A 26,276-nucleotide genomic window follows, 5' to 3' on the forward strand; every position below is an offset into this window, starting at 1 on the left:
AAATCTCCGGCCTATCCGTGATACCATACGAAGCTTCAGCATTCGATGTCTGAAAGTATGGTCCCCGGTTATGTGTTTTGTAATTACTCATTAAAAATGAATTCAAAAAAATATCTCTTTTTTACCACCCTCCCCTCCCCCGGAACAATTTTTAAACTGCTGACCAAAAGTACAGCTGTTTCATATTGAGCAACAACAACATGGCCGCCACCACGTGAAAATTCTTCTCCAAATAAAATCTTCTAAGAACTCTTCAAAAATCAAAATAAAACGTACCTCTGTCAACATGGTTCGTATGAGGAAAGCCAAGGGACAGAAATGGAGGAAAGGACATAGCTGCGAGTCTAATCCCAAGACGAACAAACATCGGTCCCAGATGCGAAGAGGAGTGATAACTGGACAGAATGTTGGAAATACTTCGAATCTAACGACCAAAGCACTACAAAAACACAACGAAATACAGGACTCGAATATAGAATATGATGAAGATGATGTGATGAGCACGAAGAGTGCTGGGTTGTTTAGTATAGGAGGTCTTACGGATTGTTCTAATCCTGTTTTTGAGAACGTGAAGCGTTTTTGGAACTCGCAAGCCAGTCACCAGAAAGAGGTTGGTTTTATCTGTCTAGTTTTTTAAGTATTAAAGTCGTTTTAGTTTCAAAAATTGAAGATACGAATCAATATATCTGGTTAACAGTATTCAAAGTCTTTTATTGAACCCTTAAACAACCTCTAAGCTGATCAAAGTCATGGCATGGCTAATCAATAACTCACATGTCCAAGTGGGATTTAGCTTGTTACTGTAGGTTCTGTGGCTGCCATGACGTCACATGAAAAACCTCTATAGATGAGAGTAGAATTTTTATGACTGTGAATGGCATAACATAAGGCAAAGGGCAATGTTACAGTGTTGTTGACAATATTTGAACCACAACATTTCCAATCCATGCTTACCCAATGAAAATGACTAGACATGTTATAGTCCAGATGCTGGCCCTTTCTTTGACCACTGTGCTTTTTTGGGATGCCTGTCCTTTCTGTGTCAATCACAGGCTGTCCAAAAACTACAGAACAGTCAAAGGAGGGGGCAACACTGGACCAAGACACATTACAACAGCTATACAAGTTTCAGGACTCAGTATCGTTAAACCTTCTTGAAATACAGTCTTTTTGTAATTGAATTTTCCTTCCCAGACTACACAACAAATGACATAGGGCTACTAATGAAATAGGATGTACATTGAACATGTGTTATTGCTTTTTTTCTGAAGATTTGTGCAGTACTTGCAGCTGTGACAGAGGTAAATATAAACCAGTATTTAGTGAAGAAATAGAAAATGTATACATGTTCTGTGTGCAGTTATAAAGCAACTGGGTTTTATCAAAACATAAGAGAAATGTTAGAAGAAGGAATGAAGTATGCATGATGCATGCTCACAAAGCACCAAACAATCTTTATAAAGGCCGGTTTAGATGGTACGATTTTTGCCTACAACTATCGTATACAACACACGTGCGCCATCCTACAACTAGAGTCATAGCATGTAAATCAAGCCTACAACTTGCCTACAACAGATGCAAGCATGTTGTATACGTTAGTTGTAGGCGATAATTGTACCGTCTAAACCTGCCTTAAAACATATAACGTAGAGAGTAAGCTCCATTGATTGTTTACTGCTAATGTTGTGGGTAGGAATAAAAAGTGTGGTTGGTTTACCTCAGGTTATCAAAGCACAAGGAGGGAATGAAACAGAAGTAGAGTACTTTGCAACACTGGTAAGCCATTTTAGAGACCTTTAGATCCAACAAAAACATGTACAAGTTTTAAAATTGATCAATTTCCAATCCTTTGTGACCTAAAATTTCAATCCACGTACGTAACCAAAACTATGATAGTGCCAATCTTTAAAAGCTAAAAACTCGTACTTATCTTCAGATCTAAAGTTTGCTATATTTATGACTATGAAACAACTTTGATAAAATTTAAAAAAATAAATCCACTTTATTTACATCTCGATGTATTTTAGCACTTCAGAACTAATTGGGGAGACAAATTAGAAACTGAAATAGATAAATATAAACATAATACTGTTAAGAAATCCCAACTGGCAAGGAGGCAAACCAGTAGGCTATTTACAAGCATGGTTGAGAAACTGAATTTGAACTGATCAGGAATCAGGACAAATACAGTCTCAGCTAGTGGCCACAGCAATGCTATGACCACTCGACCGCGCTGCCTCCTACAAGTACTACACAATAAAACAAGATTACATTGTATAGCTCATGACTGTTTTATACTGATGAAATTTATATTTTCTTTGAATTGGCCAGATGACAGCTCTCGAGTCAGCAGAGAATGAAGAATCCCTCACAGCAATAGCTTATCTTCTCACTCTAGTCATAAAAAGGTACAGACTGTTTAACATCAATCAAAATATAGCAAAGAAAGCCCTCAGAGCACAGGAGAAAACCAATACATATACTGTAGTTTTTGGGTATTGACTCCCATCCTTGGTTGTACTTCAATATTTATTAATTAGAATCTTTGGGTTGTATCTAGTGTACCAGAGTCTATTTTGAAAACCAAGTTTTCCAAGGCAGCAAAAATACTCCTAACTACTTTAGGAGGATATGCTGGAGATGGAGCAACCTCTTTGCTTAGATCGGTAAGTGAGCATTAATTTTAATTATGTTGATGACAGCAAGGACGAGGATGATGATAATGATGGTGATAGTAATATTAATAAATATAGGTTATCAGTTGGCTAAGCATTTAAAACTGCTATGTATTTTTTGAGTGACAAGATCAGATGCTTAGCCAACTGATAAGTTTAATATTTATCTTTTCCTATATCACGCATGTTGTTGCAGTATTAAATGATATGAATATTAATTATAATATTTTTATTACTTTCCACAGCTTATTGCATGTTTAAGTAGACTTCTCATGGTACAAGACAATGCTGTGTGGTCAGAACCCTCGACAATGAAGACATATCATGGCTTACTAAGCTTTACTATCCACAGTAAACCTAAGGTATGTATTCACCTCTTTCCATACATCAGTTTACTGGTCAAACACAAAGCATTCAATTCCTTTTGTGGTAACCCACCTCATCAAGTGACGCGGGTCACCACTTCACGGCAGCCATCTTCTAGCTAAGGGTGATAAAGAGGGAGTACGAATCACATTTCACAAAATAACGAAAATGGCCATTTCACATTTCACCAAAAGTAGATTTAAACCAGTCAAATCATGTTGCACAAAATATCTCTTTACTATCCTCATCATCTAGGGCAAGGACAATACGAATATTTTTTAGATGACAGGAAAGGTATACAAGAAAGTGAATCATCTAGAGCATAGCTGTTATTAATATTATTTATTTTTTATTTAGGTGCGTAGGTGTGCCCATGAAGCTGTTGAGATGTTGTTGAAGAAGCCAAGAACTGGCTCAGACTTTCATCCTGCAGCTGCTGCTACTGCAAAGTTTTGCATGCAACAAATACAGGAACATGGAGGTAAAATGAAAACACCACCCCGTTATTAGGCAAGCATCAATCAAATTCATACCCTGAAACAACTCCTGTGTTGATCTAAGTCAGGGCATGAATACCTCACAGATCGATCCCAAAAAAAACTTCTGGGCTGATGGCTAACTCACAGATTTGACCCTGAAACAACTCCTGTGCTGATCGAAGTCAGGGCTCGGCTAACTCACAGATTCAACCCTGAAACAACCTCTGGGTTGGAGTCTGAACACAGTTAGCTTCCCTCAAAGTAGAAGGCTTATAGTTCATTTTGTTTATTATTGTTAATGAAAATTGTGGAGACATTAAACTATCTAGCCCCTGTGTCAGTCACCCATGTAATAACCTCTTGATCATTAGATATTGTTATTATTGACTTGTTGTTGGTGTTTTAGGTTCATCAAAGTCAATAACCACACTACACATTATTGGACTGCTGAAAGATATTCTGCCACTATTACCCTGTCAGGTAAACTCCTACTAGTCTAAATGTTTATGCAATTATGCAAAGTCCTACATTTTCATCATAATGACTTGTAAATTTAACAAACTGACATCAGTTTTTTATGTGTATGTCCTATTATTGACGATAAATATTGTGTCATCACATTGTTAAAGTAGTGTGGTTCCACGAGGCCTACTACTTTCAAAATGTGATGATGCAATTTATCATTAGCCTATCTGTCTATCCTCTTATTGATGTTAAAAAAACCAATCAGCAGGCATGAAATTTGTAAGTTATGGTAAAAAACACATTACCATGGATTTATGTATCTTTTTTAATCTATCTCTTATTGGAAACATTTTTTAGAATGTCAAGGCAGTCTGTGAAAATTTGTTAAAGCTCATGACACTTGGAGATGTGGTAAGGTTTAGGAGAGATCGGTTGAAGAGCTTTCATAAGTAGGAAGGGAAAGAAATGTGTAGTACTGTGATGAAGCAACTTACTTCCCAACCACTTACCAACCACTTACCAACCACTTACCAACCACTTACCAACCACTTACCAACCACTTACCAACCACTTACCAACCACTGACCAACCACTGACCAACCACTTACCAACCACTTACTGACCACTTACCAACCACTTACCAACCACTTACCAACCACTTACCAACCACTAACAAACCACTTACCAACCACTTACCAACCACTTACCAGCCACTTACCAACCACTTACCAACCACCTACCAACCACCTACCAACCACTTACCAACCACCTACCAACCACCTACCAACTACTTACCACCACTTACCAACCACTTACCAACCACTTACCACCACCTACCAACCACCTACCAACCACTTACCAACCACCTACCAACCACCTATCAACCACTTACCAACCACTTACCAACCACTTACCAACCACTTACCAGCCACTTACCAACCACTTACCAACCACCTACCAACCACCTACCAACCACTTACCAACCACCTACCAACCACCTACCAACCACCTACCAACCACTTACCAACCACTTACCACCACTTACCAACCACTTACCAACCACTTATCAACCACTTATCAACCACTTACCAACCACCTACCAACCACTTACCAACTACCTACCAACCACTTACCGACCACCTACCAACCACCTACCAACCACCTACCAACCACTTACCAACCACCTACCAACCACCTATCAACCACTTACCAACCACTTACCAACCACTTACCAACCACTTACCAACCACTTACCAACCACTTACCAACCACTTACCAACCATTTACCAACCACTTACCAACTACCTACCAACCATTTACCGACACCTTACTGTACGATGTGTATTGATCACAATAGCCATGAAGATCTATTACCTTCTTTTGACTGACCATATTTTCCCTTCAGATGGTAACAGTGAATGCGTTACAAGCAATGTTCAAGTTATTCACAGCATCAACCAGTACAGCAACATTATCAGTTGAGCTAAATGCTCAAATCATTAATGTGAGTAGTCTTTGTCTCTTCCTTCGGCTAAAGATTTTTCCTGGCCAACTGTAGGGTGCTTCTGCTTGTACCACAAACCTATTGTATTCTTTCAATGCTAGCTTCTGTTGTACATTGTATAACTTGAGGTCTTTCGTTTTTTCCTATTGAATTATATAGACAGTGACCAGGAGACAATTTTTAATAGGCCCTTTTTCAGACCACATGTCATTCCCTAGAGAATAAGATTCTTCATTTGAGTTGCATCTATATTCATGTCTCTCCTCATACACAACCATTAAACAAAGAAGTAATACTCTAGGGAATGATGAGTGGCCTGAGATGGGAGAACATCACGCCCACCCAAAAAAGCCAAAACCTGCAAGTTCTTTCGCTCTCAACAATCTGATTTATCTTGCTTTGTTAGGCACTTTATGACTATCAGCCAAGTGTCCGTGATGTAGAATTGTCCTTGGCTTGGATATCTACCATAGAAAAGGCTTATGTTAACTTGGCAAGGTAATTCATTTAAATTTTGTGATAAGATACTTTTGCTCTAGATTAAGAATATTTTTTATAATCCATTACTACTATTTTCATTGCTTCATGCTGATTGAAACAAAATTTTGTGACATTTATTCCCATTTATTACCCCTCACAATAACTCATTTCTACACTTCTGTATCCTTGAGTTAACCATGGTTATAGAAAGTAAAATATTTTAAAATTTATTTTCTAGGATTGACAGTAAATTATGCACAGCTCATCTGCCAAGATGCTTCTCATCTCTCATGCCATTCTATCTGTCTGAACATAAGAACCTTACTATTGCTGTCTCAAACACAATGAAGGTAAAAATATCGTTCTAGATAACTAAAATATATACGATGCACATTTGAAACATTTTAATTTTTTTAAGAACGTTTTAAATCAGAAAGTAATGACAATTTTAAGTAGAATTAAAATATGGAATTTAACAAATATTTCTGATGATGGTTGGTACAAGAACAGTCAAAATATCATTGCCCCTCATTCAGTCATATGTGGAATGGTAAAACCTTGCAAAACATAACAAACGGTTTAGTTTTTTTCTTGTGTCAACTAAATAGCAGAAGCATATTTTGTATTATGAGTTGGAAATGATTCTTACTAAATGATTCCATTTTTCAAGCGTGTTTAATGTCACATTTAATGAAAGCTAATCTCCAAGATAAACTATTGTGTTTCCTCAATTCTTTATACATGGCCAGGGGCGGATCCAGGAATTTGTTCAGGGAGGGGTGCACTGCACAAAGTTAACCCAGGGAGGGTTGCACCCCTTAGAATCAAAGGGAAAAAACATTAATTTGCATTGGTTATCTTCGAAGTAGAGGCACAGAGTTGAACCAAGGAGGGGTGCCACCCCCTGCACCCCTCCCTTGGATCCGCCACTGATGGCTATTTAATCTGTTAGTTCTTTGTTTATCATTTTCTATTGTACATACCATAGGTGCTTCTAAAGAGCTGCGTAGAACCAGCTGTGGATGTAATAAGTGAAGAGTTGTCTAGGAGTGGCAATAACACAAACACTGCTGCTCATAAGATCATCAGGTGAGGATTGAACACAGCATGTACTCACAGTCTAATAGTGAAAACTTATAAATTGTGTAATTATTAGAGCATGGTGTGGGATTATGTACTTATTGACTGAGTGGGAGGGCCGTACGGGAAAATATTTGGCTCGAGGTGATGCCGTACGGACCTCGCTGCGCTCGGTCCGTACAAATGGCCGAGAGCCAAATATTTTCCCGTACGGCCCAACCTAACTCAGTCAATAAGCATTTTATCATATGACCCTCACGAAAATAAGAATAATTGAAAAAAAGAAAGCGCGCGGATTCGAGCAGGGCCGGACGGGTTTTTCCGGCCCGCTTACGTCAACCCGTCCGGCCCCCATCACGTGACTTTTTCCAATGGTTTTATTAGAGCGCACGAGCAGGGCCGTACGGGTCATATGATAAGAATGATTAATAGTGATCATGGTGGTGATGGTGAAGTATGATGATCATGGCAATAATGATGATAATGATGATAGTAATGGGGATGATGATGATGATCATGAGAATATGATGGTGATAATTATGGTGGTGGTGGCATTGGTGGTGATAATCATAATGGTGATGGTGAAAATGGTGGTTGTGATGATGATGATGCTGGTGATCATAAGTATGATGGTGGTAATGATGGTGGTGATGATAACGATGATGATGATGCTGGTGATGATAAGGATGATGGTGGAAATGGTGGTGATGATGATGATTGTGGTGGTAATAATGATGGTGGTGATGATAATGATAATGATGGTGGTGGTCATATCATTTAATGTTAAAATCACCACTTGTCTAATCCAATTGCTAAATCAAGTGTTATTTTTCATGTCTACTAGATGTTTGGAAGCAGGTCTCAAATATCGCTACCACGAACAATGGGATCTTATCCTACAAGTCATTGGTGTACTATTTGAGGTACTGTTAGCTGTGCACTTATCTTTTATAGTATATTATGAACATAGTCAGCATTTGCGTTTTGATTTGGTGGTCAGTATGGAATTGACATTGCTTCAACCTAACATACAGATAAAAAACATCTTTGTATATTGAAATAATATACCCTTATATTATGATATAAGTAACTGTTGTTGATCGTTGTTCAAATTCCCAACCAGAAATTTATTGGATAGTTAATGAAACCAATCGGTAAAATGGTTGGCACATTAACTTCACAATGGCAGTGTCTATAAACTGTCAATATTTTCCACCTATGGGAGATGCCTAAATACAAGAACTTCTCTTTTTTCCAGGTGCTTGGAAAACCTTGCTCAGACCTCTTGGAAAAGGCAAGTCTTATTATGATTAGTCTCATGCTTCAAAGTTGGGATCTAGCCTCCTCTGCAGTATACTCACTTGGGTTTCTTTTGTTTTGAGATGGGTCCAAATGGGTTTTCATGTTGATTGGAAGTGAGGAACACTAAGGCTGCGTTTACATGGTACTGGATGAATTTTTAACCAGTCAAAAAGTTGACTTGCACATAGCATTTACATGGAACCGTCTCTTTTATTATATAAAAAATATGTTCTGTTTACACAGAACCAGATCCAAATTTGCACGTCTAGGTGTAAAATTTTTTGTTCAGATAGCTCACTCCCATGTGAGCGGATACCCTAAATCTACTTTTAGACAAGTTAAAGATTACCAAAGTACTGTTTAAACACAGTCTAAGCAGAGAGGTGTAGTAGTCCTGCTTGGTCAATGCTTGGCTAACACAGGAAGCCCAGCATAGGTCAAAAGAATAAGAGAATCCATGCGGAGGAGTCTAGTTGCAATAATTCAAATGAAACTGACTTTTAGTTTTGTTTTTCCAGATGTTAATATCCCTGTGTGATCTGTATGGAACATATAAGTTCCCATATTCCAATGAACTGAAGAGAGCGGTTGGCATGGCAATACAGAAAATGGGACCAAAGTAAATAAACTTAACTTTTAGATACCTTATCTTTCATTTATCATGCAAGACACTCTATAGTGAGATTGTACCTATATTATATTCTCAAAGGGATTAGTATTGATTCAAGAGTTTTCCCCCAGGTTCTCTGGTTTTCCTTCCTCCAAAAAAAAACTAACAAGCTAAATTCCAATTCAGTCTGCGAGTTAGCCATACCCTGACCTAGATCAGCCCAGAGGTTGTTTCAGGGTTTGATCTGTTAGTTAGCCATACCCTGACTTAGTTCAGCCCAGAGGTTGTTTCATGGTTCTATCTGTGAGTTAGCCATGCCCTGATTTAGATCAGCCCAGAGGTTGTTTCAGGGTTCTATCTGTGAGTTAGCCATGCCCTGACTTTAATCAGCCCAGAGGTTGATAAAAATCAAATACAAATGGTTGAGGAGGGTTGTCCTTTCTTGGGGGTGGGACTAGGGACAGAAAGAGGGAGATGTACACTAATTCCCCTCCATGGAGCAAGTATGGATATTTTTTGTAAGTTTTTTTTCCTCAAGGATATTTTATTAACCGTAAATGTTTGTCATAGAAACGTTCTGGATGCAGTTCCCCTTAGTTTGGACAAAGCAAAGTGAGTATGAGTGATACATGTAATATATTTCACCCATTTGAGTTATAATCAAGTACTACTAATACCAGAATCCTTGCACACTTTCTTTTGTTGACAATGTTCGTGTACTCCTTAAATTCCTTGAAAACTCCTTGATTAAAATATCGAATAAAACGGGTCAAAATCGAATGGATTATAATATCGAATAAAACGGGTCAAAATGGAATGGAATAAAATATCGAATAAAACGGATCAAAATCGAATGGATTAAAATATCGAATAAAACGGGTCAAAATCGAATGGATTATAATATCGAATCAAACGGGTCAAAATCGAATGGATTAAAATATCGAATAAAACGGGTCAAAATCGAATGGATTAAAATATCGAATAAAACGGGTCAAAATCGAATGGATGAAAATATCGAATAAAACGGGTCAAAATCGAATGGATTAAAATATCGAATAAAACGGGTCAAAATCGAATGGATGAAAATATCGAATAAAACGGGTCAAAATCGAATAGATCAAAGTATCGAATAAAACGGGTCAAAATCGAATGGAATAAAATATCGAATAAAACAGGTCAAAATCGAATGGATTAAAATATCGAATAAAACGGGTCAAAATCGAATAGATCAAAGTATCGAATAAAACGGGTCAAAATCGAATGGATCAAAATATCGAATAAAACGGGTCAAAATCGAATAGATCAAATTATCGAATAAAACGGGTCAAAATCGAATAGATCAAAGTATCGAATAAAACGAGTCAAAATCGAATGGATTAAAATATCGAATAAAACGAGTCAAAATCGAATAGATCAAAGTATCGAATAAAACGGGTCAAAATCGAATAGATCAAAGTATCGAATAAAAAGGGTCAAAATCGAATGGATTAAAATATCGAATAAAACGGGTCAAAATCGAATGGATTAAAATATCGAATAAAACGGGTCAAAATCGAATAGATCAAAGTATCGAATAAAACGGGTCAAAATCGAATGGATTAAAATATCGAATAAAACGGGTCAAAATCGAATGGATTAAAATATCGAATCAAACGGGTCAAAATCGAATGGCTTAAAGTATCGAATAAAACGGGTCAAAATCGAATGGATGAAAATATCGAATCAAACGGGTCAAAATCGAATGGCTTAAAGTATCGAATAAAACGGGTCAAAATCGAATGGATTAAAATATCGAATAAAACGGGTCAAAATCGAATGGATTAAAATATCGAATAAAACGGGTCAAAATGGAATGGATTAAAATATCGAATAAAACGGGTCAAAATCGAATAGATCAAAGTATCGAATAAAACGGGTCAAAATGGAATGGAATAAAATATCGAATAAAACGGGTCAAAATCGAATGGATTAAAATATCGAATAAAACGGGTCAAAATCGAATAGATCAAAGTATCGAATAAAACGGGTCAAAATCGAATGGATTAAAATATCGAATAAAACGGGTCAAAATCGAATAGATCAAAGTATCGAATAAAACGGGTCAAAATCGAATGGATTAAAATATCGAATAAAACGGGTCAAAATCGAATGGATTAAAATATCGAATAAAACGGGTCAAAATCGAATGGCTTAAAGTATCGAATAAAACGGGTCAAAATCGAATGGATGAAAATATCGAATAAAAGGGGTCAAAATCGAATGGATTATAATATCGAATAAAACGGGTCAAAATCGAATGGATTAAAATATCGAATAAAACGGGTCAAAATCGAATGGCTTAAAGTATCGAATAAAACGGGTCAAAATCGAATGGATTAAAATATCGAATAAAACGGGTCAAAATCGAATGGCTTAAAGTATCGAATAAAACGGGTCAAAATCGAATGGATTAAAATATCGAATAAAACGGGGCAATATCGAATAGATCAAAATATCGAATAAAACGGGTCAAAATCGAATGGATCAAAATATCGAATAAAACGGGTCAAAATCGAATGGATCAAAATATCGAATAAAACGGGTCAAAATCGAATGGATCAAAATATCGAATAAAACGGGTCAAAATCGAATGGATCAAAATATCGAATAAAACTGGTCAAAATCGAATGGATCAAAATATCGAATAAAACGGGTCAAAATCGAATGGATTAAAATATCGAATAAAACGGGTCAAAATCGAATAGATCAAAATATCGAATAAAACGAGTCAAAATCGAATGGATTAAAATATCGAATAAAACGAGTCAAAATCGAATAGATCAAAGTATCGAATAAAACGGGTCAAAATCGAATAGATCAAAGTATCGAATAAAACGGGTCAAAATCGAATGGATTAAAATATCGAATAAAACGGGTCAAAATCGAATGGATTAAAATATCGAATAAAACGGGTCAAAATCGAATAGATCAAAGTATCGAATAAAACGGGTCAAAATCGAATGGATTAAAATATCGAATAAAACGGGTCAAAATCGAATGGATGAAAATATCGAATCAAACGGGTCAAAATCGAATGGCTTAAAGTATCGAATAAAACGGGTCAAAATCGAATGGATTAAAATATCGAATCAAACGGGTCAAAATCGAATGGCTTAAAGTATCGAATAAAACGGGTCAAAATCGAATGGATTAAAATATCGAATAAAACGGGTCAAAATCGAATGGATTAAAATATCGAATAAAACGGGTCAAAATGGAATGGAATAAAATATCGAATAAAACGGGTCAAAATCGAATAGATCAAAGTATCGAATAAAACGGGTCAAAATGGAATGGAATAAAATATCGAATAAAACGGGTCAAAATCGAATGGATTAAAATATCGAATAAAACGGGTCAAAATCGAATAGATCAAAATATCGAATAAAACGGGTCAAAATCGAATGGATCAAAATATCGAATAAAACTGGTCAAAATCGAATGGATCAAAATATCGAATAAAACGGGTCAAAATCGAATGGATTAAAATATCGAATAAAACGGGTCAAAATCGAATAGATCAAAGTATCGAATAAAACGAGTCAAAATCGAATGGATTAAAATATCGAATAAAACGAGTCAAAATCGAATAGATAAAATTATCGAATAAAACGGGTCAAAATCGAATAGATCAAAGTATCGAATAAAACGGGGTCAAAATCGAATGGATTAAAATATCGAATAAAACGGGTCAAAATCGAATGGATTAAAATATCGAATAAAACGGGTCAAAATCGAATAGATCAAAGTATCGAATAAAACGGGTCAAAATCGAATGGATCAAAATATCGAATAAAACGGGTCAAAATCGAATGGATGAAAATATCGAATCAAACGGGTCAAAATCGAATGGCTTAAAGTATCGAATAAAACGGGTCAAAATCGAATGGATCAAAATATCGAATCAAACGGGTCAAAATCGAATGGCTTAAAGTATCGAATAAAACGGGTCAAAATCGAATGGATTAAAATATCGAATAAAACGGGTCAAAATCGAATGGATCAAAATATCGAATAAAACGGGTCAAAATGGAATGGATTAAAATATCGAATAAAACGGGTCAAAATCGAATAGATCAAAGTATCGAATAAAACGGGTCAAAATGGAATGGAATAAAATATCGAATAAAACGGGTCAAAATCGAATGGATTAAAATATCGAATAAAACGGGTCAAAATCGAATAGATCAAAGTATCGAATAAAACGGGTCAAAATCGAATGGATTAAAATATCGAATAAAACGGGTCAAAATCGAATAGATCAAAGTATCGAATAAAACGGGTCAAAATCGAATGGATTAAAATATCGAATAAAACGGGTCAAAATCGAATGGATTAAAATATCGAATAAAACGGGTCAAAATCGAATGGCTTAAAGTATCGAATAAAACGGGTCAAAATCGAATGGATGAAAATATCGAATAAAAGGGGTCAAAATCGAATGGATTATAATATCGAATAAAACGGGTCAAAATCGAATGGATTAAAATATCGAATAAAACGGGTCAAAATCGAATGGCTTAAAGTATCGAATAAAACGGGTCAAAATCGAATGGATTAAAATATCGAATAAAACGGGTCAAAATCGAATGGCTTAAAGTATCGAATAAAACGGGTCAAAATCGAATGGATTAAAATATCGAATAAAACGGGGCAATATCGAATAGATCAAAATATCGAATAAAACGGGTCAAAATCGAATGGATCAAAATATCGAATAAAACGGGTCAAAATCGAATGGATCAAAATATCGAATAAAACGGGTCAAAATCGAATGGATCAAAATATCGAATAAAACGGGTCAAAATCGAATGGATCAAAATATCGAATAAAACTGGTCAAAATCGAATGGATCAAAATATCGAATAAAACGGGTCAAAATCGAATGGATTAAAATATCGAATAAAACGGGGCAATATCGAATAGATCAAAATATCGAATAAAACGGGTCAAATCGAATGGATGAAAATATCGAATAAAACGGGTCAAGTGGTGACGAGGTTTTCAGCCAATACACGACATTTCATGTCTAGAGTTTCCTGTCATATCTACAAGTTGAGTAAAACGTTCTGGGGGTAGTTACCCCCTCCCCTAACACACACACAAATGGTCCCCACACACACATACAAATGGTAATAAAACAGTGCAGTCATGCAAAAGACCTACTGCTCGTATAATCATTATTTAGCTTTACAAAATGTATGGCAAATATATGCTATCCCAATTTTTTAATATTTTTTTTACATATTAAGTTTGAAAAGGTGAATAATAAAAATTTCATTTCCCATTGCTTGATAGTGAAAACTGTGAATTCCCAAGAGCCTGGCTTCTCCCTGTACTAAAAGACAATATCAAAGACACTGAACTCAAGTATTTCTTTGATGTGATGTTGCCTCTTGCTGCAGAACTACGAACTAAAGGTACCATACACACTGTCAGCACAGACAAACAGCACCTTGGCTAGCCCTTTTGACCTCTATACATGTAGAATGTTTTAGAGAACTAAAAACGTGGTTCTCTTTTTCTTCTTCTTCTTCTCTCAAAGATGAAATTCGGTTTTGCAATAATTACCACTTTTACAAGCCACTTTTACAAAGTTAACCAATTACTATGTAGAGCGAAAGCTACAGCCAATCAAGATAGAGAAGAATCAGTATCACATTGACATTACCCAATCAAAATGTTTTGTTCCCAACGATTAGGCTTCGTTGCTTGCTCTTGAATGGCTGTGTTTATATCCTTTATTATGATTGGTCAACCTTGCACAGTTCCAGCTAGTGTGTCCGCACTGTGAATAATGTCGGGCTATAAGTATGGTAAATAGAGCAATGCAAAAAAAAAAACTAGTATTAAGGTACTTCTGGTTGTAAACTAACATCTCCAGGTTTTCATCAAGGGTCATAGGTTGGAGAATGCTCAAGTAACTGAGCAAAATTTTCTGGCATGAAAATTCATACCATGTAATCTTCTCTCATTATTTCAAAACTTAATGAAAAGCCTGTCAGGATTTTGGGACTGTTGGGCTAGTTCATGATCTTTTCCTATCATTTCAAAACCTAATGAAAACCCTGAATCTGCTTCCTGATCAATGCCAGCAATTTTTAGATGCATGGATTGGTATTGTCCCTCAGCTTTGCAAATTTGTCTTTCTATAGCTACCACATTGAAGGAAGCAGGGAAAGAAGTACAAAGTAAAGTTTATGATACTTTACAGATTCAGGTGAGTGAAATCCACATTTTTGTACTGTATTTTTTTTCCAATGTAGTTCGTATTAAGATTACATCTTATTTTTTTTAGATATGGTCTCTTCTTCCTGGTTTCTGCACAAGACCAACAGACATTTGTCAGGTAATGTAAAATTTTCATATTTTTCAAACTATATTTGGACGTTTACCTACCCCTTGTGGGATGGGTATCCATGAGTAGTGTCTGTACTGACACATTTTGCTTGTGTCAAATCTTCGTTTTTAACTTCTTTGAATTTTGTATTTCTGTTGCAGTCTTTCAAGTCTGTAGCTCGTATCCTTGGCATGGCGTTGACTGAGAGACCAGATCTTTGTCTGATAGTTTGTCATGGATTGAGATTACTTGTGTCAAAAACAACAAAAGGTAAGAATTTTCATTTACCAAATCCGGTCCTCATCCATCCATCCCATCCCATCCCATCCATTCACATTTTCATTAATCCTCAACCTACCGATTATTCATCCCATTTTTATTTCTTTTGGATTTTTCAGAAGAGGAAAAGAAGGAGTTGTCTTTATATGCAAAGAACTATCTTCCCATCCTATTCAACCTGTACACTGGTGAAGAGAAGGATGGCGACCCGGACAAACTGCCAATATTAGAAACTATACGAGCATATCTAACCATCACTGATACACAGGTCAGTATTTGTTAGAGGCAAAGTTATTATTAAATCCATATAACTCATTGTGTAAGTAAGAACTTTTGGCATGTACACGATACACATGACGTAACATTGAAATGGCTTCCCATAAGAATGGTTAAAATATGAGTGGGAAACTGACTTAAGTCCCGTTTACACTGGCTATTTTTGCGGCGATTTTGGCTGCGATGTTTGTGGACAATTTTCGGAAATACGAAATCTTTTGTCTCATCCTTCAAAAGAGACATTCGTATAGGAAAATCTTGGTATCCTGAAAAAAACTTTACAAGTAAATTCTTTACCATTATTTATTATGGACAAAATCGCAAAAAAAAAATCGCAGCAAAAATTGCCGCAAAAATCGCTAGTGTAAACGGGGCTTTACAGCACGTACACAGTACGAAATGTCGTAACATTAAAATGTCTTATATAAGAATGGTTATCGTATGAGTGGAAAACATACGGTACTGACTTACACGTACTGTCTTGTCTCTTTAGCTGGCTTCAAGGTTTCTTTCCAAAGCAATTGAAAAAGTTACAAACGAGGAGACGTCTGTGTACTCGAGGTTAGGAAAAAGCGTTTCGGTTATTCATATCTCTAAAAGATCGAGTGAGAGACTGGTGAGAAGCATGAGAAATGTGAGAAACAGTTATCCAGCAGTGTATTGGAAGTTTGGTAAACTTTTCTTGACAGGAACCACATGATGGACATGATCATTGCTATGATTCCTTACGTTGAACGAAGCAACATCGAAAAGTTATACAACATCGTTGTGCCCTATCTTAAGGTAAGTTATTGTCGCTCCTAACTCTGCGATACATTCATTTACAACCTTCAGTTATTTCCCATTTTTGGCAGCGTTAAACCATGTCTTAATCTGCGTTTCCCCTAGGTTCAAGATATCTCGCAGCAAAAGAAATCGTATCGAGTCATCGAACAGATCTGCGCTTCGAGTTCACCAGCCTGCATCAACTTCGTCTCGTCGCATCTGAATGATTTACAAGAAATACTTATGGAAGCTCTTTCTTCTTCCAGCTCGGCATCTAAAGCAGTAAGACGCTTGTTATTTTTCCAAGGAACGTTTTAGTAGATCATAATGAGATTGAATTTTATTGTTGTCGTTTTAGCCTCGTTTAAGATGCCTCACTCACATTGTACAAAAACTGGACACAGACCAGGAAAACTTTATCAAGGCAATCGTCCCAGAGGTGAGTATCTTTCATACAACATATCTTTAAATCTACTTTAGACAGATTTAAAAACCAACCACGCCCAATTTCTATTGATTGACGGAGGGTTTGAATTTCGATAGAAAAACTGTCCCGGGTTTTGAATTCAGCATTGATACTAACAGGGGAGAGCGGGGCTGAATTCAAAACCCGGGACAGGTTTTCCATCGAAATTCAAACCATCCATCAAACATTAAAAATAGGTCTTGATTGTTTTTTAAACCAGTTTAAACGCACGTGCTCGGATTTACATTGAAACTCAAGACCTCGGGCCTGAAGCCCTCGATCATCCTTGATTAAAAGGTCTATGATTACTGATATTGTTACAGGTTATCTTGTGTACCAAAGAAGTGAGCGTTAAAGCAAGAACTGCAGCACTTACTTTACTTGTCGATACGTGTCACGCTTTGTGCCGCAGTCAGGGAATGACCAGACGAGGTAGGCCCACTTGTACAGTAGTCTCTTTTAGTCACTCTGTTGTACTTGCGTTACGTGTCACGACATCCTAGGGAATGACCAGACGAGGTAGGCCTACTTGTACAGTATTCTCTTTTAGTCACTCTGTTGTACTTGCGTTACGTGTCACGACATCCTAGGGAATGACCAGACGAGGTAGGCCCACTTGTACAGCATTCTCTTTAAGTCACTCTGTCGTGCTTGCGTTACGTGTCACGACATTCTAGGGAATGACCAGACGAGGTAGGCCCACTTGTTTAGGGTTCTATAAAATCTTACTAGCTGTACCTACCAGGTGTACTTGGGGGAAGTTCAACTAACTACCTTGCGCACCACAGACTGTTTATCCAAAAACTTTGAGCATCAGATATCCATTCATTTGGCCTCCCGCATACATTGATGCATTCTTTTTTTCTTTCCAGATGGTCTTATTTCGTATCTTCAGCTAGTCATGGCTGGCCTGGCTGGCTCTCCTCACATGGTCAGTGCAACCATCATCTCCATCTCTAGGATCGTGTATGAGTTCAGAAGTAAGTCAGTAAACTCAACTCTAAAAAACTAGTTAGACCTGTTTACATCGGGGGTAAATGTTTCCTATTTCAGACCACGTGTCACTTCCTAGAGTATCATTTCTTTGTTTAATGGTTACCCATTTGACCTTTTCTGAGATAGCGAACATGGTGCATTGTAGTTTATCTTGGGTAAAAACATCTTTTGTCCATCTTGCCTTGCATGGTGCTGTTAGTACAGAAGTTAGACCACAATGTATTCCGTTTATTTGAACTTAGAGAAGGCCTATGAGAAGTTACTCATGAATATGGGTACAACTCAAACGAAGAATCTCATTCTCAAGGGAATGACACACATGGGTGGCCTAGTGGTTTCTGCTCACCTCTCACCGCTATGGTCCAGGTTCGAGCCCCGGCTCAGACTGGATCATATGTGAGTTGAATTTGTTAGATGTGTTGTTCTCTCCCTTGCTACGAGGATTTTTTTTCTGGGTTCTCCGGTTTCCTCCCTCCGTACAACTCAACATGTGAGTTGAATGTAGTGGTAGTGAGTCTGGAGGGAACCTCACGGAAGAGCACTGTAAGGCGAGAGTTTTCTTCGATTGCACGTTACGTCATCGCTGCCTATTGGGGGAGCGTTGGTACCATTTAGCAAAAGATTTCTTATTAGCATCGATTGTGAACGGCACCATGCACAATGGCCTCCATGCTTTTGTTTTTTTACTCTCTTGGAAATGCTTCCAACCCATCAATATTTTTAAATTACGACCAAGTTGAAAGTGTCTGTTGTAGGAAAGAGGGGAGGATGAATCGGTCCAGTTATTTGCTGTTCAGTGCATGAGGATTAGTGGTGATTATAAACTTCTGCTTGTGATTCAGGTGATGTACCAACCGAAGTCATGGAACAGCTTATTCGAAGTGTGCTGGTTTGTCTGGCATCAAGAAGCAAAGAAATCATTAAATCTACTCTTGGCTTCTTTAAGGTACTAAGCAAACCACTTCATCATTACTGTTTTCATTGCCACGTCCTGATCAAGACAAACACCATGACGGGTTACTTTACAATGGACCAAATCTACTTGACGATAATGTTTTCCCATTTCAGACCCACGTGTCATTCCCTTGAAAATAAGATTCTCTGTTTCAGTTGTATCCATATTCACGTCTCTTCTCATTCGCAACTGTTAAACAAAGAAATGGTACTCTAGGGAATGACACGTGGTCTGAAATGGGAAAACCTTACGCCCGAGTGGATTTGGCCCAAGTGGATTTGGCCTAACTGCCATCATTCATAAATCGTTCCTATGTGCCTTTACATCTCTAACAATTTATTTTGATTGACAGCAGTCTGTTGCCCATTAACATGTCGAGACTTGCCTCGATCAGCGCGTAGCGATGAAAACAGTTTCAACTAGTTATGCTTTTCTTCTTTTTTATCTTTTGCGATAAAAGTTAATTATGTTCTACTTATTTGTGCAGGTTGTCATTTCCGTGCTGAGTAGAGAAGATCTTGCACCGTACGCCCAGGATCTGGTATGATGCCTAACTGATGTGTTATCTATTGCCTGTTTATCTTTGTTGGTCGTCGCTTTTAATATTACGGTATTGTTTTCGTTGCCAGGCAAGTGGCGTGGTCACGTGGAATGAAGATAATCGTCGTCGCTTTCGGTACAACGTTAAAGTGCTGTTTGAGAGACTTATTCGTAAGTTCGGGTAAGTTGAATTGTTTTTTTTTTGCTGCTGTTGCTCTTGATGCTGCTGCTGTTGTTGCTGCTGCTGCTGTTGTTGTTGTTGCTGGTGTTGTTGTTGCTGTTGTTGCTGGTATTGTTGCTGGTGTTGCTGCTGGTGCTGTTGCTGGTGTTGTTGCTGGTGTTGTTGCTGCTGGTGTTGTTGTTGCTGCTACTGTTGTTGTTGTTGTTGCTGGTGCTGTTGTTGCTGTTGCTCTTGTTGGTGCTGCTGCTGGTGTTGTTGCTGGTGTTGTTGCTGCTGGGGTTGTTGCTGGTGTTGTTGATGCTGGTGTTGTTGTTGCTGGTGTTGTTGCTGCTGTTGTTGCAGCTGTTGTTGCTGCTGGTGTTGTTGCTGGTGTTGTTGCTGGTGTTGTTGCTGGTGGTGTTGTTGCTGGTGTTGTTGCTGCTGCTGTTGTTGCTGCAGGTGTTGCTGTTGTTGCTGCAGGTGTTGCTGCTGTTGTTGCTGCTACTGTTGTTGCTGCTACTGTTGTTGCTGCTACTGTTGTTGCTGCTACTGTTGTTGCTGCTACTGTTGTTGCTGCTGGTTTTGTTGTTGTTGTTGCTGCTGGTGTTGCTGCTACTGTATTTGTTATTTCTACTGGTGTTGCTGCTACTGTATTTGTTATTTCTGCTGCTTTCAATGGCAGTATTAATCGAGAAGGGCAGAGAGGGTCAGAGAGGGACTTTATGGTTTCTTGTTTTTATTGATTATTACTGTTGAGTTTAATCTTCCTTTTCTCCTTCATCAGATACCAAACGACCTTAAAATGCGTGCCTGAAAAGCACCGTAAACTCGTTCAAAACATCCACAAAACAACACAGCGGCTGAAAAGACAGAAGATAGCAGCGCGTGCCAAGAAGATGGTATGAAGAACGAATAGAATATTCTTATTATTAGCATTATTATTACCAATATTAACTTGGTATTTCATCTTGTGTTCCATACTAAAGTTTCCTCACGGCGCGCGGTCAAACATCTGTTGGTGTCCACCCACTCTAAGTGAATTGTCAAGTGGTTGTTGAATAGAGATTGGCTACTTAATAGCTGACCCATTAATAGAGAATCTAATTAAGGGAAACAAGAGTGGTGTGCAGTAGTACACTCACCTCCGGTGTCTCCGGTCCAATTCCTGGACTCAGCATTACATGTGAACAGTGTTTGCTAGTCTCTCCTTTTATTTGAGGGTTTTTCTTGAGGTTCTCAGGATTTCCTCCTCCCGCAAAAGAAAACACGCTGAATTGCAAATTCGATCTGTGAGTTAGCCATACCCTGACTTAGATCGGCCCAGAGCTTGTTTCAGGGTTCAATCTGTGAGTTAGCCATGCCCTGACTTAGATCAGCCCAGAGGTTGTTTCAGGGTTCAATCTGTGAGTTAGCCATGCCCTGACTTTGATCAGCCCAGAGGTTGCTTCAGGGTTCAATCTGTGAGGTATCCGTGCCCTGACTTTAATCAGCCTAGAGGTTGTTTCAGGTTTCGATAAAATTTAGAGATTTAGAGGTTCTACTTTGTTATCGTTATCAAAAATCATCTTTTTTTTCCATTTGTCAGGCTGACGAAACAGAGGACCAGGATAACCTGCAGACAAATGAAGAAAGGTTAGATCCTCTGATTACTCGTCCTTAGCAAAAACCCCGTGAAAACTATCACTTGTAATGAGTCCTACTTGCTAACGTAACAATATTTTTCTAATTTCTGCAGTTATGAAGATTTGATGTTCGGCTCCGACGAAGAGGAAGACGATGAACCCAAACAAAAGGCCAAGTCAAAGGTAGAGTAGATGGAACTTATTCTTGTTTAAAGATATTACAATGTAAATGTATAAACCCCGGGAAAAAAAACTTAGAACAGTCAAGGGGTGTCCTCCAACACCGTCATCAACATCAACCTGACGTATTTATCATCGTCATCATCATCATCTTCACCATCACTATCACCCGCATCCTCATTATTATCGCTACTAGCATTATCACTATCATAGTGACAGTCACTATCACCTCCATCATCATCGTCATCATCATCACTATCATAGTGACAGTCACCATCGCCTGCATCAGCATCATCATCACCTCATCATCACTATCATAGTGACAGTCAGCATCACCTCCATCATCATCATCACCATCATAATCACTGCATCATCACTATCATAGTGACAGTCACCATCACCTCCATCATCATCATCATCACCATCATAATCACTGCATCATCACTATCATAGTGACAGTCACCGTCGCCTCCATCATCATCATCGCCATCATAATCACTGCATCATCACTATCATAGTGACAGTCACCATCATCATCAACATCACCATCATCATCACTATCATAGTGACAGTTACCATCATCACCACCACTACCATCATCATCATAATCATCATCATCATGATCAACACCATCAGCGTCATCATTATCACCATCATCGTATTCATCATTATCATCGTCATCAACTTTGTCGTTGTCGTCATTGTCGTCCACTTCATGATGATGGCTTTACCCCACCACATCGTTTCATCACTTCTAAGATCGCCATCATTGTTCTTCCTTTAGGATAAAAAGTTAGCCAAACAAAACGTCAAAGGTCCCAAGACTTGGATTCGTGAAGGAGCTGACGAAGAACCTGTTGATTTCATGGACTCCAAAATAGTCCAGAGAGTTTCAGGTAAGCTGGCGGACATCTTATATGGTGCGATAGATTTTTCTATTTTTTCCACTCTTCTTTTTGCCTGGAAAACCAAATAAACACCAAGTTCAACGATGTTTTTCATGGAAAATCTATAGAATGAGACTTTTTCCATACTTTTGGTTGAGAAAGTAGCTTTTAGACCTGCAATTATTAGCTTTTTTGATGGAAAATGGATAGTTCAATTCCACGTCTTAGGATATATAAGGAATTGGAAACAAGAAATTGGATGTATTTTGATGGAAAGCGCATGGTGCAGTACCATTTTTCTCGATTATTTGATACTTAGTACTAATTCCGAAGTGCCGGCCAATATTTACCGTTTTCACGCTGGTACATAATCTTTAAAACAATATACTGCCCCCAGCAAATAAACGTTCTTCCCACAAACTTTATGCTTGATTGATTCCAGCTACCGATCCAAGTAAAGGAACTAAACGAAAACACAATGACGAATTTGAGATTTCCAAAGATGGCAGACTCATTATCCCGGATGAGAATGACGAGGACGATGAGGAGACTGGTACCAAGCGTAAGAAGAAGCGAGGTCAGTACCTGCCGCCGTTTCTCGTAAAAGGAATAAATAGAAATGTTTATTAAGAGTTTATTATGGTGTGCTTTTGTTTATGTTGGTGTTGCTTTGTTGAACAGCTCTTGATAAACTTGATGAAGAAGATGACTTAGAAGATCAAATCAAGGTATTAAGTGAATAAATAAATGAATGATGGATGGCTTGCTATTGTTCACATTCTAAAATAACGGTTTTCTCAGGCTTATCATTTGGACAGGGGTTTAGGTCACTGTGAATTAAAATAACCACCATGGGATTTCTCCAAACTCTTCACTGGGACAGAGAAATACTCGTGGATGCAAATTGGGATATGGAAGTTTGTCACCACCCTGTGTAACCCATTTTACTGATTTCTTTCTTTACCACGTTAACAGGATCTTGGAGCTAAACGAAAGAGAGCTAAACAAGGTGAGGAAGATGAAGAAGAGGATGAAAGAAAACCAAGTAATCGAGGTGGGAGCGCGTTTGGATCTGAGTACAAAGCAAAACGTGCTGGAGGAGATGTGAAAAGGAAAGGAAAGCCTGACCCTTACGCGTACTTACCTCTGAATAGAAGCTCTTTAAACAAAAGGTATGGATTATTTGACACCAGTTAAGCACGGCACGGTCATAGTACGAAATTTTACAGTATGAGATCATTGCGCATCCAATTATAATGCTGGCACACGGTACCGTCACGGTTACGGCACGGCGTCTGAGATCACTGCGCATCCAATTATAATGCTGGCACACGGTACCGTCGCGGTCACGGCACAGAATAGTCGAACAACGGCTATTCTATTATCTCTGCGATTATTTACTTAGATTCAGTTTTTAAACTTGTTCTTTTTCTCCACAGAAAACAGCGCAAAGCAGCAGGCCAGTTTCAAAGTCTCGTGCGAGCAACAAAAAAGGGTTCATCAAAGGTCAAAAGTCACCGGCAAGCAAAAGCAAAATAACAAGTACAATAACGCCCTTTACTTAATTATTTACTATTAATCTTTATTACGTACAGCGAATGTAATTTTTATTAAACCTGGCCTACAAATTCTTATTAAAAGGCTGGAGATACAAGTATTGGACGCCATGTGACGTCATAGCCACTATTATCATATTAAGGATCACTGAAATAGCAGTAACCGCTAGTAACCGAACAACCTTCAGGGAATCAATGTTTGTAATAGTCTTTTGGCCGTATTTTCATCTCGATTCTCTTCAGAGATTGCGTTATGCCTTTCCATTGCATCCAGATAATGCCCATTCCATCTATATCAACTTGACCTGGTGCCTGATAGTACTGTCCATTCGGGCAGGTCTCATGACATCCCTTATACCACCACGCCCCTTTGTAAACGTCTGCACAGTTTTTGTGCTGAGTATTAACCACCCATTGGTCATTGTCACGGTCATAGGTTGAAAACTCCATGTTGTTGTGTTCAACCATGGCATCTCCTGCATTTCCTGTGGAATATTTATGCTATTCAATTTGATGTTTTGAGCAGCCAGTCAACCGGTGGTTCGGTCGGTTGATCGGTCGGTCGGCTCACTCACTAACTCACTACAAAATCAACTCTGTCTTTTAGTAAACGAGTAAACAAATTAACACTAACCTGAAAAACCTCCAATATCGAGGCGATAGTCGTCAGACTCGTCACCAACTATGAAATGGTCATATACTGCGTATCTCTTATTCCCATCAAAGTCCTCCATATCTATCCGCAGTTTGTAACCACCCTGTGACGTCATAGCATGCATATTGTCCAATCCCAACCAGTATTCTCCTAGCTTGTTACCAAACCCCTTCTTGTACTGGGCCCAGTTACGGAAGAAATTAACAGAGCCGTCTATTCGTTTCTGAATGACTGTCCATCCTCCCCCAGCAGTTGTCATATCACAGTAAACATATAATGAGAGAGAAGGTATGGGAGCGATGTTGTAGACGGCGTTACGTCTGCCATTGTTCTCGTACACTTCAGCACACGTTTTATGGATTGGGCGCTGAAAGCAAGTGGAAATGTAAGATTTTTTTTCATTAATTCACATTTTCGCTTTGCCGATTGCAGTATCCACGGGAAGACAATGTGCTGGTCTAAGCCAAGGCATGGGAAATTCATAGACTGGATTGGAATTTAGCTGGTTAGGATTTGCGAAGGGAAGAATATTTAACGAGAGACAGAAAAAACTCGAAGAAAGAAAACTTGAATCAAGGGAGAGACCTAACGACTCTACTCACGTTTGATGCCGAGCCCATGCAGGACTCACACCCTTTTCAAAATGATTTCAATTGACATTAATGACATTCAGTGTATCTGGAATGCCAGGTTTAAAAGACTTTTTGGATTATGCAAAAAATTCTCAAGCATTTCCTACAACAATTTTAACGTTAAATTTTGATGTAATGTGTAGGCCTACCTCTAACGAGTTGTGTTGATATGTTTTGTCTTGGATCTTCTGAGACAGTGCTTCAGGTTGGTCGTACGTGTCTTTGATAATCAGTTCACACAACTGAAGACCATCAGTGTCTTTCTTCTTATAGTTGACTGACTTACACGAGTCTCCCATGCGAGAACATCGAACTATACACTCCATGTCATCGTACACTCGCACTCTCTTGACATTAGTACCTTTACTGAGAAGCTTTTGGTTTCTCTCTACCGAGTAGTATCGATAATGAACATTGTCCGTTAGCAGAACTGGAAAATATCCCAGATCTTTTCTTTTGCACTCGCATGAGTGAACAAATCCAACTAGAAGCATCGTAACCAAGAAAACATTCATTCTTTTTCTGAATTTTTCAGCTAAAACTACCTTCTTCAACACGCAAATTAAAGGCATGAAGCTAATTTTTCAGACATGATATGAAAAAACTACAAACTTAAGTCAAGCTGTGCTCGTTAACTAACAACTAATTATCAGACGTCCTGTAATTATACCCACTCTATGTGTGCCGTATTTACTTTAAAATGATAAAAAACTCGAAAACGAATAAAATAGTTAAACAAATCCGCATGGCGTAGAATGCCATATTCAAAGGACATATTCAAATTAGGCAAATTAAACAAATTTGACGGCTTTCAAACAGAACGTACGTCACGCGACTATTTTGGTAGTTATCATGCAAGTGTCTGTATGATATCAAGGGCGGATCCAGGGGGAGGGTCGTGGGGGGGTCGCGACCCCCCTGTCATTCCTGAGGTCAAATGGGCTTCTTGTGGTAAAAATGCGACTGG

At 38.1% G+C, this 26,276-nt stretch overlaps 2 protein-coding genes across 3 annotated transcripts; one reads left to right on the forward strand and one right to left on the reverse strand.

The window, feature by feature from the left end:
• Positions 1 to 200: 200 nt before the first annotated feature.
• On the forward strand, positions 201 to 25,513 carry LOC116308976 (RRP12-like protein). 2 transcript variants are annotated; one of them, XM_089028269.1, is made up of 40 exons: positions 201 to 610; positions 1,272 to 1,301; positions 1,723 to 1,776; positions 2,332 to 2,408; positions 2,561 to 2,666; positions 2,921 to 3,037; positions 3,399 to 3,522; positions 3,927 to 4,000; positions 4,343 to 4,396; positions 5,391 to 5,489; positions 5,896 to 5,987; positions 6,208 to 6,319; positions 6,958 to 7,058; positions 7,894 to 7,972; positions 8,308 to 8,343; positions 8,870 to 8,970; positions 9,532 to 9,573; positions 14,299 to 14,420; positions 15,156 to 15,220; positions 15,299 to 15,349; positions 15,502 to 15,610; positions 15,739 to 15,887; positions 16,389 to 16,456; positions 16,585 to 16,678; positions 16,784 to 16,942; positions 17,019 to 17,099; positions 17,450 to 17,558; positions 17,999 to 18,106; positions 18,965 to 19,068; positions 19,565 to 19,618; positions 19,707 to 19,798; positions 20,562 to 20,676; positions 21,363 to 21,409; positions 21,513 to 21,582; positions 22,364 to 22,475; positions 22,909 to 23,043; positions 23,148 to 23,194; positions 23,442 to 23,638; positions 23,906 to 24,008; positions 25,110 to 25,513. In XM_089028269.1, the coding sequence occupies exons 1-39, from the start codon at positions 287 to 289 to the stop codon at positions 24,003 to 24,005; spliced, it is 3,810 nt and encodes a 1,269-aa protein (XP_088884395.1). In that variant the 5' UTR covers positions 201 to 286; the 3' UTR covers positions 24,006 to 24,008; positions 25,110 to 25,513. The 2 variants fall into 2 exon arrangements, with proteins under 2 accessions (XP_088884395.1, XP_088884394.1); XM_089028268.1 differs by lacking the exon at positions 25,110 to 25,513 and having other exon boundaries at positions 23,906 to 24,891.
• Positions 24,215 to 25,881, reverse strand: LOC148912194 (microfibril-associated glycoprotein 4-like). The gene is made up of 3 exons (XM_089028280.1): positions 25,459 to 25,881; positions 24,657 to 25,044; positions 24,215 to 24,507 (listed from the first exon to the last, which is right to left on the reverse strand). Exons 1-3 carry the CDS (start codon positions 25,879 to 25,881, stop codon positions 24,215 to 24,217), a joined length of 1,104 nt encoding a protein of 367 aa, XP_088884406.1.
• Between the last annotated feature and the right edge of the window lie 395 nt (positions 25,882 to 26,276).

This window comes from Actinia tenebrosa, unplaced genomic scaffold, assembly GCF_029948245.1.
Source record: "Actinia tenebrosa isolate PJP-AT-01 unplaced genomic scaffold, QUT_ActTen_1.0 PGA_scaffold12__29_contigs__length_12842862, whole genome shotgun sequence".
NCBI classification, from domain to species: Eukaryota; Metazoa; Cnidaria; class Anthozoa; order Actiniaria; family Actiniidae; genus Actinia; species Actinia tenebrosa.